This window comes from Phoenix dactylifera, unplaced genomic scaffold (assembly GCF_009389715.1).
Source record: "Phoenix dactylifera cultivar Barhee BC4 unplaced genomic scaffold, palm_55x_up_171113_PBpolish2nd_filt_p 000237F, whole genome shotgun sequence".
Lineage (NCBI taxonomy): Eukaryota > Viridiplantae > Streptophyta > Magnoliopsida > Arecales > Arecaceae > Phoenix > Phoenix dactylifera.
This window is the reverse complement of record NW_024067736.1, coordinates 487,942-501,367: the sequence shown is the minus strand read 5'-3', so window position 1 is coordinate 501,367 and position 13,426 is coordinate 487,942. Positions and strand designations below refer to the sequence as shown.

Sequence of the window (13,426 nt, the reverse complement as noted above, 5' to 3'; positions counted from 1 at the left end):
TTGCTCTGGGCCACTCATATGATGTTGTAGTTATTTCTCTTACAATTGTAAATTATGATGTAAAGAGAATCTTAGTTGATAATGGAAGTTCGGCCAGCGTGTTATTTTATGATGCCTTCCAACAAATGAAGTTACCTGCTGAATAACTATGCAAAGTCAACTCGCATTTGGTCAGCTTCTCAGGTGATTCTGTCCCCATGGAAGGTGCAATAATTTACCGGTCATTGAGGGACAAGAGGCTTGAGACAGTACCATGAGGTTGGATTTCTTGGTGGTTCAGGTCCCCTCTTCCTACAATGCATTTTTGGGCCGAGCTGGCCTCAATGCTTTCCAAGCTGTGGAATCTACTTACCATCTACTCATATGGCTCTCCACTAGAAGCGAAGTTGGAGAAATCTGAGGTGACCAAATGTTAGCTCGCCAATGCTACATGGCCGCTCTTAAAAGAAAGGAACTAGTGGAAACACTGCCTATTGAAGGGTTGGACACAAAGAACAAGCTGAAGAAATAGCAGGGTGAGTGAGCTGAAGGAACAGCGAGGTGAGCCAGCTGAAGAATTGGTGCGGGTCCCTTTAAGAGAAGAAGAACCTGACCGAACTGTGCAAATCGGCTCGAATCTAGATGAAGAAAATCGAGCTAAAATGATCAACTTTCTCCGCGCCAATGTTGACGTCTTCATCTCGTCGACCATTGACATGCCAGGAATAAGTTTCGAAGTGATTATTCACAAGTTCAATACAAACTCAGCATACCAACCTGTGCGACAGAAGAAAATAAACTTCACCATAGAAAGACAACAAATCATAGACCAAGAAGTTGACAAACTACTAGAGGCCGACTTTGTACGCAAAGTAAATTATCCTGATTGGTTGGTCAATATTGTACTTATCAAGAAAGCTAATAAAACATAGCAAGTTTGTATTGATTATAATGACCTGAATAAGGCTTGCTCTAAAGACAGCTTTCTGCTCCCGCGGATTGATCAACTTGTGGATGCAACCTTAAGACATCAATTGCTGACCTTCATGGATGCATTTTCTAAGTATAATCAGATTCAAATGGCGTCCAAGGATGAAGAAAAAATAGCTTTCCTAATCGACAAGAGTCTCTAATGCTATAAGTAATATCTTTTGGCCTAAAGAATGCAGGAGCAACTTATCATCGGCTTGTCAACAAAATTTTTAAAGAACAGATTGGCCGGAATATGGAAGTTCACATGGACAACATGCTCGTGAAAAATCCAAGAAGCAGATCAACATAACCGATTTAGAGAAGGCTTTCACAATCTTAAAAAGTTCCGAATGAAGTTCAATTTAACCAAGTGTGCTTGGGAGTCACCTCGAAAAAATTTCTAAGGTTCATGGTAACACAAAAAATGACCAAGGCAAGCCCCAAAAAAATTCGAGCAGTACAAAAAATGTAGCCATCGAAGACAGTGAAAGAGGTTTAATGCCTAGCTGGTCGGATTACATCACTGGGAAGATTTGAGTCCAAATTGACCAAATGTTGTCTCCCGTTCTTCAAAGCTTTGAAGCACCCAAAAAATTTTCAATGGACTGAAGAGTCTCAGCTGGCCTTCGATCAATTTAAGGAGTATCTCAACTCAGCACCTCTCTTTACAAAATCATATGTCAGAGAGACACTTTATCTATATTTAGCTATTTCTCCTTGCGCTATAAGCTCAGTCTTGGTGTAAGAAGAAGAAAAATGTCAGAAGCCATTCTGCTATACAAGTCGGGTTTTACGAGATGCCGAGACAAGGTATTCCAAGATGGAAAAGAAGATCTATGCCCTCATCATTTTAGCTCAAAAGCTTCAACCATACTTTTAAGCCTATTTAATCACAATCCTAACCAACCAGCTGATGAAGCAAATTTTGCAAAGACCTGAAAATGCCAGTCGGTTGGCAAAGTTGGCAATTGAGCTTGAAGAGTTCGACCTAGAGTATCGGTCTTGGCCATCAATCAAAGCACAAACTTAGCCGACTTTCTAGTAGAATGTATTATTCCCGATTAAAGTTATCCCGAGCTCTCCAAGAAAAAGAAGATTACCGAGCGGCCCTAGATTTTGTATGCGGACAGGTCATCAAGCTCAGGGACAGTAGAGCTAGACTCATACTTACAAGCCCAGATGGAGTAATTATAGAATATATATTGTGGTTCAAGTTTCTAGTTTTAAATAACGATGTTGAATATGAAGTGCCTATCATCGGGCTCAAGCTTGCTAAGGAGCTCAGTGTCCAACAAACTGAAGGTCTTCAGTGACTCACAGTTAGTTGTTGGTTAAGTACGAGAAGAGTTTGAGGTTCGAGGACCGTCAATGATCAAACATTTACACAAGGTGAAGGACATTATTTAAGCCTTTTATAGCTTCGATATACAACAAATCCTAAGGACGGATAATGCGAGGGTTGACCTATTGGCGAAACTGGCGACCTCAAAGTCTTCCAATCTAACTAAAGCCACATATTTTGAAGTGCTGGAAATGCCGAGCATCAAAGAACCTGAGTGCGTGATGAATGCCATGGTGGAATTGAGATGGATGGATCATTTCAACGACTTTTTAAAGGATTAAAAATTACCCACAGATCAGGTTGGGGCCCAGCAGATAAAGCGCCAAGCTTCCCATTATATCCTTCTCGATGACAAATTATATCGAAGATCATTCTCATTGCCGCTCCTTAAGTGCGTCCATCCAACCGAGGCAGATTATGCGCTTCGGGAGGTACCTAAAGAAATCTATGGCAATCATTTAGGAGGCAGATCCCTAGCCTATAAGATTTTGCGACAAGAATACTGCTAGTTGACCTTACAACAAGATGCGACTGCCTTCATCAAAAAATGTGACAGATGTCAACATTACGCCAGTATTCAACAATGACATGCTGCTCCATTAACACCGATCAACATTTCTTGGCCATTCACATAATAGAGAATGGACATTCTCGGAACCTTTCTAATAGCAACCGGGCATCGCAAATTTCTCATTGTGGCTGTGGAATACTTCACTAAATGGGACAAGCCAAACCAATGGCTCGAATTACCGAGGCAAACACTCGAGACTTTGTCTACAAAGCTATAGTTTGTAGGTTTGGGCTTCCTTGAGTAATCATCACAGATAATGGATATCAATTCGACAATGCTTGGTTCAAGAAATTTTGTGTTGAGCTCAACATTGATCACCAATTCACTTCGATAGCGCACCCCCGAACGAATGAAAAGCCAAAGTGACAAATCGAACAATTCTACAAGGGCTAAAAGCAAGATTGGACCGAGCAAAAAGACTATGGACCAAAGTGCTCTCAGTGTCTTATGGGCATACTAAACAACATATCGAATTCCTATCGGGGAAACGTCATTCAATCTTGCTTTTGGAACATAAGCAGTGATTCCACTAGAGATTGGACTTCCATCACTTCGGGTAGAAGGCATCAACGACCATACAAATTCAGATCAGCTCCGAGCCAATCTTGATCTTCTAGAGGAGACTAGAGAACATGCTTAAATCTGCATGGCGGCATATCAATAGAAGGCAGCTCGGTATTACAATTCAAGGGTCAAGGGCAAGTTCTTCCGACCTGGCCATCTTGTCTTAAAGAGGACCAAAGTGTCACAACTAGAAGAACTCAAAAAGTTGGCCCCGTATTGGGAAGGATCGTGCCGAGGGGCTAAAGCGATACGACTAGGAATGTATAAGTTGGAGTGTCTTGATGGTATCCCAATTTCTCGAACTTGGAACTACGAGAATCTACAAGTATATTGCCAATAAGGCACATTGTATTCCCAGTTATTCCTTATGAAGACTCTCTTGTTATACTTCTATCTTTCAGATCGGATAACTATGACTAATACGTTCAAATCAAATTGGATCAGGGACACCCCAAAAATGCATGGGCCTTGACCTAAGACCTCTGAGGTCAAGGAGAGCTCGATAACAAAACCAGCTACACCCGTGGAAACACTTCAAACACATTCGAGACCTCCATAAACTGAGCTCACTTAGAAGTTGAATTAAATCTAGAGATGAACTCCAGAAACTCATATAAGGATAACCCAAGATCGGTTGGGATCCTCACCAATCCCCTGGTTAGAATTAAGCCTAAGGAAAGGCATCAAAAGAAAAAAGTTAGGTACAATAAATCAAACTCAAATAGAAAATAAACTGTTTCAAACGAAATTTAAGTACTTAAAGAAACTTCATTACTTGAGGAGTTTGTACATTAGCCTCGGACTCCCAAGCAAAAACAAAGCACAATAAGCTCGACAAGGCTGAGTGAAAACAAAAAAGGAAAAAAGCTTCACTCATCATCGCCATCCTCATCCTCGTCGTCCTCCTCATCGCCGAGGTTGATGTGAAGACTGTTGAAGTCCATCTCTGGATAAAATCGAAGGCCTTGAGCTTGGCAATCTTTGAAGCCTCTCGCAAAGCTATCGGAGGCATTTTCAACATACTCCACTTTGAATTTATCCAAAGAGATGAACTCCTCAACCACTTTAGCGGCCCTCTCCTTAACCTTGGCCTTGGCAGCCTCTTGTTCGGTTTGAGCAATTTTCATAGACAACTCTGCTACTTACTATTCAAATATCAAGAAGGCCTCCCTAGCCTCAAAAAAGGACAGTAAGAGATTATTGTGCGAGTCCGTGTGGCCGAGGCTTGAGCTTTTGCCTATTCGACCTTCTCCTCAGCTAGTTGTGTTCGCTCTTCTGCCTGTTCAAGATCGGCCTTCAACTTCGCCTTGACCTCGTCAACTTTCCACTTCTCCTCAAAGTTCGAGGTGTGATGGCTAAGCATCATGATAGTCTCATACATGTAGTAAGCTTCGTGGCCATGGTAGAAAAAAGAAATAATTAGTATCCGAGGAAAAACACTATGAAATTTGGCATGAAGATACTTACTCAGATGATCGAGGTGAAGGTCCCGTCGATTAGGTCGTTGACATGGACAAACCTTACTATGTTTTTGTTGGTGTGCAACTAAATGGCACGAACTATATCCTTAGCCACCCGAGGAGAGGTCAAGGCCGAGTTAGAAGCCTTAACCGACCATTTCAGAATGTAGAACTCGGAGGCAGCAAGAGGAGATGAGCTCGGAGCAGAGGATGGAGCCACAAAACTGTGTTCCACTAGAGCTGATGAACTTGGATCGGCTTGGCCTGAAATAGTTAACTCGGATGATGAAGGATAGGTGGTCAAAGCGGTGATGGACAGTTGAGCGAGAACAACCCCTTTTGGAGGAGCCGACCTAATGGGAGACACAATCTCAACCTCGAGGTCGAGCTCCACTCTTTCGGTTCGAGGTTTCGACACCTTGGGAACAACAGCTTTAGCTATTACCTCAGAAGAGCCCAAAGTAGATCGATCCTCTCTTCGTCTTCTTCCCTCACTCTCAAACGCGGTCGTCCTCTTGCGCATTGCCTTTTGGATCAACGCTACATCAGTCTTCATGGCTGCAATAGCTACAAAACCAAAAAGAACGTTAGAAATAGAGTTCTACGATGAAGAGAAAAGATTAAAAATTCTAAGAAATTTTACTCCCAAACCAACGTTGACTAATGTCTCCTCGGACAACGGTTCTTACAATAGACGAATCTTAAATTTAAGAAGAGTATCCAAAGATCCTTGATCGTCACCGAACAACTGTGAAAGTCGATTCAAAGACCTTCGAGGTGTCCTCTATAGGGTCTTAAAGTGCCATGGCTGCTCAAAAGAAATAAAAAAGAATCTCTCCTTCCATCCTAAATAGAAGAGAGAGTACCTCAAATCAATTAACGACCTTTCCAAGAAGTAAAATACCACCAATTGCTTTCCTGAGGATGCCTCTTTAAAGTGAAACATTTCCGAAAAAGAGAAACCGAGGCTCAGATACTGTTAAGAAAGCAAAGGGCAAGAAAATCTATGATGACCCGTAAGAAGTTCGGAACTAGCTGGCTCGGGATGAGGCTATCAACCCTCATCAACTGGACAATGAAAAGGTAGAGAGATAATCTAAGCCCGACCTTGAAAGTCTGCTCATACAAGCCGAGTCGAGAAGGAGGCTTTGTCACCCCATCCTCGGGATTGGCGAGCTCAAAATTAAACTTCGGGGGGACAAAGTGTTTAGCTTAGAGCATGTTCAATTCTTCCTGTGTAAGGAGCAACTCTTTGTACTCTGGGCTAGAGCAAATTTCCGACTTAGCCTCACTTGGAGGTGAGGAGTGTCGAGCTCGAGAAGATTGGTTGGATGAGCAACTCTCTGCCGAGACCTCGATCTCAGCCTTGCTTATGGTGGGAAAAATAGAAAAAAATGAAGAAGAAAAGGAAAAGAAAAAAGATCCGAGCAGCCAAAAGCGGAAACCCACCATAGATCATTAGGAAGAAGCCGGAGAGAACGCTAGAAGAACTATTGGAGAACGAGAGCTTCGCCGAAGTATCGCCTAGGAGAGAGTTTAAACCGTTAGGAAGATTTGCAAAAGAAGCAAGAAGTGCGAAAGGAATGAAGGGGATAGCCTTATATAGAGGCATGAACGACTTTGATTGAAGTGATGGTTTGGTTTTCGAGCGTTTAGGATATAGCGTGAAAGGCTCATCCAAATCACAACATTAATGGCATCTTAAGACAATACTAACATAATGGCAACTCAAGACAATGCCAATATAAGGACGCTTCAGGACAACTCCAACATGATGAGACTTCAAAAAGATCAATCCGCGCTTTAATACTTCTTTCTAGATGTCCCATCCTCGATCAAGATGACGATACAACTCCCATTGCCCGAACTAAAATTAATTCCGAACTCGAAGATGGGGAGCAAATGATGGAGAGAATATTGGACATCTTAACATCAACCTAAACCGGCCTTATTGACTTCAGCCATAACCGAGGTGAATGACCTTAGTAAAAATTGAGGTGCAACTTTACTTAAAGTAATAAAGATGAACAGTTAAATCAAGATCGCGGTCAAAGCAAGATTGGCACGATCATCGCCGCATGTGGCTCGCGCAGGACAGTTATCACGTTGTCAACGTGAACCGTTACTACACAGTTAATGCAAGTAGTGCTAAATCCGGTAGCAGATGCATATTTTATCCTATATAAAAAGGTAACTCGAAGATCCGGAAGTGAGCTTATTTTAAGATTCCACTCTATAAATTTTCTCCCTTCTACACTATTGCTCTAGTATTCTAACTTAAGCACCGAAAAATTTCCGGCAAAACTTCTTGCAAGTTGGTCTTAGCATCAATCAATTTTTCCTCATTTCGGTCTTTGGTACACTGAGAACCTCTTTGACCTCGGTTCAGAATGCAGCGGCAACACAATTCTTCCTGAGATGCCACTTAGCCAGCCTGAGGGCTACCTGGAGACATTAATGTTGATATCACCCCATTGGAACCAGACAACATGTCACCACTCAAACAAGATGGCTTTGATTTGAGGAATTCATGCCTCAGCAACGGATATAAGTTTGCTGAAGAATTTAACAGCTTAATGCAATTTTCTAGACAATGAAATTTTAATCTAATTTGACAAATTGAGTTGACGTTGCTGCTGCAAAAAGATTTAGCTAAGAGAGTTGATGGATATATAAGACCAATAGAGGGTGAACCTGAATGCAGTGCTTCTCTGATTACCTCCAAGCGATACTGATGGACCACTCAGCAGAGCAAAATTCAGCAGATAATGGTGCTTCTACAGACTTGTTAGAAATTTCCTTCCAGTGCAAAATTTGATTGATCACACACTATAGCTCATAGACGCCCCTTGCACAGAAGAGAATAAGCTTGTTCCCAGGACCGAAAATAAATAATTATCACCAGATGACTGTTGGGGGTTAAGAAAAATGTGTATTACTATGGGTTATTTGCCGGTTACCAGCTAACTCCCGCTAGAAATATTGTTGTAATTTTCAGTAGTTGCATCACAATTTTGGCCGGTAACATCAAGTAAATATATCTGTTGTTTGACTGTGCCTACCTGTAGTGGATTTTCCTCGAGTTTTTCCTATCATCCTCGCATGAAAGAACAATCACCTGAGAACTAAGCGCTGTTAGTTCAAAACCAAATGAGAAAAAGAAAAGGAGAAAAAGAGCTTTCAATGATGAAATCCATCCTTTCTGCTCCAATTGGAAATTGTACAGCTATTAATCCTTCCAGATATCTTTGTTCAATCTCCGTGATGCAAGACCTTTAGATGATGGATTTGATAAAATACTAGATGGTGTTTTGGGCGCCTCCTCATCATCCCAACCATCTCCCCAGTTGTTATTCCAACCATCGGCCTCCTCTGTTTCCTTCTTCCCTCCTGTTGAAACAGGTAAGCCTACCTCAACCTTCTGGTATTTAGGGCCATCTTCTTGGTGATACATCTGCCGGTATCTGATGCATAACCAAGCTGCTCCTATGAGCACGACTGCGGCCAGGAGCACATGTAAAATTGAGGCTCGTAGAGCTAGATTGACAAATCCAGATAACTTAGATGTTTCACTCCTTCTGACCGAATCGGAGATCGTATTCCGCAAATTGAGGCTGCAATGTCCCTTTCCTGCTTCCAAAATAATCGTGGTGTCATTCGTGCTATCGACGGAAACCTTCACCTGCATTATCCAAGTTGGAGTGGCTCCACTGAGATACAAATGTTTCCAGAAGCAAAAAGAGTATACAAGTCCAGGTTCATTGTATGGCTTTTATTTTTTGATATAAACAACAGTTTTGAGGCACAGGATAAGAGTTCTCCTTGAAAAAATACTCAGCTCTAAGGGCTGTCTACAAAAAAGTATCCAGGTTCCTTGTGGTTGGCATCTCTAAAGCATAGCCATGGACTTGGAATTTGACATTGCTTCTCATAAAAGCAGAAATTGTAGCAAGTTAAAAAAAAGTCATAAATTGAAATTTATCAAAAAAATTGTTCAGAGAGAGAGAGACCTGAATTAATTGGTAAAATAGAACAAAGTTGAGAAAATTTTCTGGATGTTTTGGACAATTCATAGGAATTAGAAGTCATTTACTATAGCTTACTCAACTGCAACTAATCAAGGCTAACAAACAGGACATATCTTCCGCCATACCACAAACAAACCTTATTCTAGCAAATTGATTGTGGACTTTGTCAATCATTTTCTATAAAACTCTTCACCAGTATAATGTAATTTTATCTTTAACAAATAAGCAACGAAGCAAATTCAAGGACTTACAAGAGGGTTCAACAATATTGGGTGTATAATGATAAAAAAGAATACTGGGTGTCCAGTAGTGAAGAAGAAGAAGATGATAATAGCCTACAAATCAATAAAACCTAATGCATCATTACCGTGTGAATTTATTTATACTAGCCATAAAAAAGAAAAGGGAAATAAAAAAAAAATAAGGGGGCAAAAGACATTCATTCCAACCATGGCTTCTTAAATAGCATCTAAACAAGCCTAGTAGTCTGGAACAACATTAGCATCATTAAACCCATATATTGTAGTCTAAGGTCAGACTACCTAAACATTAGCAACCCACTCAGCATCCATAAGACACAATTGGAGGATATCACAATATTTTTTCTGGCAGATATGAGGAAGACCACCTTAAAGAGTTGATTGTCACCCTTCCTGTTCTAGTTCTAACCCTGATCTCAAGGGCACATCATAGAAAGAATCTGCTTATCCTTTTCAACCTCGCCATCAGGTGAAGTTACATTCCCCCTCTTCTTCTTCTCAAACCCTCCATACCCACCAAACCTATGGTATTTACTAAAGATAAGCGTCTCCCTCATGCCCTACCGCAGCTTACTAGTTCACCAGTTTCAAAAACCGCATGAACATAAACATGTACATTATTGTGCAGTTGCACAATATAGTCACGTGAGAATGTTTACAGATATGCAAGATATATGCTAAGTAAGGCAGCTTCACAAAGGTAGAGCAAAACCATTTATTTCAGATTTGCTGCTTTTGAGTTTTGTAGGAGTATTAGTATCAAGCATTAAAATATCTGGATGTTATATTCACCCTTCCCATTTATAAGACTAGAATATTTTCTATCATTCATGTGTGCACAATGTTTTAAAATGCATTCACCCAAGCGCCAGTTTTTGCAATGATGACAGTATAAATTGGATAGAATGAGATATATACCTCCTTGTTTTCCTTTGCCTGAAGTTGAACTTTTGCTTGCTCCAGATTGACAAAACTGGGAGCGACAATGTTAACATCAAGGGATCCTGTACCTTTATTCTGAATCAGAAGTGAGAGAGCTAGCGAATCTGGTAAAAAACAATAAACTAGGTAAATAATTTTCTAGAATTGGTGTGAACCTAAGTATAATTTTTTCCAGCTTCGACATAAATATGATAATATGGGAGACTATTAGTAATAGATGAAAATCAGAATAACCTCTATGGAATTCGATACGATTGCTAACATATTGCAATGGCAAGAATTGGAAAAGTACCTTATTGTCTACTACTTGAGTGTGAGGCAAAAACATATGTTATTTAATACTTTGTGCTTCCCACTGAATCATACAATAATTGTCTCATCAGCATTATGCAAATAGGGTCGACATATATTGCACCATATAGGGTGAAAATGCAAGGACCCCCTAAGGCCATTGCACCGACTGAACTATCACGTTTAAGAAGCACGTACAACTGAAAATGTCAATTTTCAACGAGCACAAAGAAGAGAAGGCAACATTGTTAGAAGGCCTGTGAAAATATATTTTATTTTTGGAGAATGTTTTGGTAACCATTCAGCATAGTGGACCTTGTTTAGATAATTGTTTAGAAAGACATGTAGTTAATACACGATAAAGTTGACAATGGTATTATTTATCACCTAAATTTTTAAGCAATTAGGCATTGTTTATTTTAGCTATTTCTTCCCATGTACATCATTTTATCGGTGATAAACAAATTAATGTTTGCTGGTGCCTTCAGATATTTTAGATTGCCTAATATATCTTTCTCCAGTCTTCTTTACAAGCTGACCATGTAGCTTGTTTTTCCTTCAATCTTCTTTCTTAGTTTTGGCAATACATATATGCTATCTTAGGTGGGTTGTGACTAATATTTTAATGCATGTGGTTCTAGAGTCAACACGACTGCTCACCATCACAGATCATTGCGGACTAGTAAGATCAAGGAAAAGATGGTTCTCCTAGCATTGTTTGAAATCTTTACAATTTTGCAATTGCTGTGTATCTTTCAGTGCCAACTGCAATAAAACCAGTCATGACTCGGAAAAATATAATTCTTTTGGGAACTAATATATGATCCTAGATGTAATACCAAAACATGCAAGTTATGCTGGTACGAGCAGTTTAAACAGGTCAGTTTCCTATAATTTCTTGGTTTTTTTCTCTTCCAGCACAAGTGGGAAAAAAGGCACGAGCAAAGATGCCACAAGTCCAAAACCTGAGGAAGAAACAAAAAGACCAAAGGCCTGCATCAAATACCTTTCCCAGGAACTCTAAGGCAAGCAATGAACTTGCTCTCCTCGGCAATGCATCTGTTAGATGGATCGCACTCTTCCACATGGGAATCCACCGCCAGTGTTTTGGAATCTGAATCCTTATCTGAACTTTGTTTCCCATTGTTGTCCTGTGCCTTTGGCTGCTGCAATTGCTTATCTTTCTTCTCATCTGAACTTTTCTTGGAATCATCCTTCTCAGGAACTTTCTTGGTTTCCTCTTGCAATCCTTTGTCCTGATCTCCATCTTTCTTTTCTTTATCATTCACGTTAACCGGTGGAGCAATTTGAGTACCATTCGAATCCAGAACAGGGCTATTCTTGTCTGAGAAACCCTTCAGATGGTCCTGAACCTGAATTCAGAAGAAACAAAACACTACAGGCAGTAAAGATTAAAAATGGAAGTAAAGCACCGTCCCTCATATTACACTGTGATGACCTCCAATTAGGGTCATCAAAAATATGATTTTTTTTTTTCTTTCCGTGATTGGTCAGAATGAAATATCTCTACAGATCATGCGCCAATCTACTGAACTTAAACTAATCTGTAATTACATTATGATACATAATCTCAAGAAGCGTTAGCCCTAATTTACTGCGATCAGCCAAGAATTTTCTAAACGGCATCAACAATACATAGAAAGAACACAACTTTTTTTTAAAAAAACGAAAGGAAATAACAAGATAAGTATACCAAAAATAGATTGTTCTTTGAAAGAGCAAAAGGAAAACAAAAAGGTTTTATTTTGCGAATCCATTTGCAAAAAATTCTCTCTTTTACACTCAGAATCGCTTGAAGATGGCTTAAATATGGATTCTTTCTCACCTCCGCTGCATCTGCTGCATCGGAGAAACGATGTACAGAAAAGACGACCAGCAAAGGAACCATCAAGAAAAGAACACCACTCGCCTTCATCTCTCCTTCGCTTCTTCTTGGAGGCGGATGAACAAATAGGAGCAAGGAAAGATCTGTGACTATCTCCCCCGAAAGAAAACCCTAATCCCGTTCCATTCGTCTCGTTGACCTCAGAATCGAATCAAGAACGCACGTCTTTGGGGGAATCTAATTTTCTAGAAAACAAAGCGAAGCTCGGAATCCGATCCCCCCGAGGCTTCTCCGAGAAGACGAGTGCCGGGGGTTCGTCTCTCTTTCCTCCTTTCTCCGAGATCTACCCGCCTCAAGCACCGAAGAACGAAGGAAAAAAGAAGAGAGAGTAAAACCCCTTCTCCGAAGATGACAGGCGGAAGGACCAAAGGGAGCTTTGAAAGGAGTCCAAGGACGGCTTTATATAAACAGACCCCGAGAGCAAACAAGGCCGCCGGCAGGACTGGGGAATTCATAATGATTTGTATGCGAGAATCCAATCGACCGTTGAATGGATAGATGAGACGTAGATCTGAGAATACGCATAGACATTTTATGATATTGTACGTTTTCATGCCTATTAGGGGGTCGTGAAGAGGGGACCTTTGGTTGGTTGGCTGCGACCGGGGGCTGGGTGAAATTGGGCCGAGATGTTGTCCAAAGCCCAGACCGGTGTTTTGAGTCAATGGGGGGACCTGTGGAACCTAATTGACTCACACCAATCACATGGTGCCAAGCTACTTCAAGTTGATGCATCTGAGATAGTGAAGCAAGTAATGATTGTGAATCACAAGTATCTAGCCTATGTTTTGATAATTTCTTTTCACCTATTTGAAAAGAAATGCCGCGTTTATGGCAGGCAAGAATACATGTACTCTATCTCTCGGACTGGTTCTAAAAAATATGCAAGGCCTAGTTTTAAATAGAAGGTTCTCTCGAACCGGTTTTAGAAAATATGCAAGGCCTAGTTTTAAATAGAAGGTTTTCACTAGCTTGGATTTGAGAGCACCTCCCTGATTCCACAAGGAAGGAATGGTTTAGGAGGGTGAAAATGGTGTAGTCAATGTAATTTAAGCTGTCTTAGTTCTCTCATGATAAATTATGTATATGAGTCACCAACTCACTATCCAAA

General features: G+C 40.6%; 1 protein-coding gene across 2 annotated transcripts; it reads right to left on the bottom strand.

The window, feature by feature from the left end:
* Positions 1 to 4,176: 4,176 nt before the first annotated feature.
* LOC103696379 lies at positions 4,177 to 12,696 on the bottom strand. 2 transcript variants are annotated; one of them, XR_005507612.1, is made up of 5 exons: positions 12,256 to 12,696; positions 11,416 to 11,782; positions 10,095 to 10,222; positions 7,951 to 8,570; positions 4,177 to 5,455 (listed from the first exon to the last, which is right to left on the bottom strand). XR_005507612.1 is itself a non-coding variant. In XM_008777981.4 (4 exons), the coding sequence occupies exons 1-4, from the start codon at positions 12,343 to 12,345 to the stop codon at positions 8,118 to 8,120; spliced, it is 1,038 nt and encodes a 345-aa protein (XP_008776203.2). In that variant the 5' UTR covers positions 12,346 to 12,696; the 3' UTR covers positions 7,414 to 8,117. The 2 variants fall into 2 exon arrangements, 1 of the variants encoding a protein (XP_008776203.2); XM_008777981.4 differs by lacking the exon at positions 4,177 to 5,455 and having other exon boundaries at positions 7,414 to 8,570.
* Between the last annotated feature and the right edge of the window lie 730 nt (positions 12,697 to 13,426).

Coding starts and splice junctions, on each gene's coding strand:
- LOC103696379 (XM_008777981.4), bottom strand. CDS start 12,345: ATGAAGGCGAGTGGTGTTCTTTTCTTGATGGTTCCTTTGCTGGTCGTC. Junction 11,783..12,255: donor ATGCAGCAGATGCAGCGGAG/GTGAGAAAGAAT, acceptor TTCTGAATTCAG/GTTCAGGACCATCTGAAGGG. Junction 8,571..10,094: donor AGGCAAAGGAAAACAAGGAG/GTATATATCTCA, acceptor TGGATAATGCAG/GTGAAGGTTTCCGTCGATAG.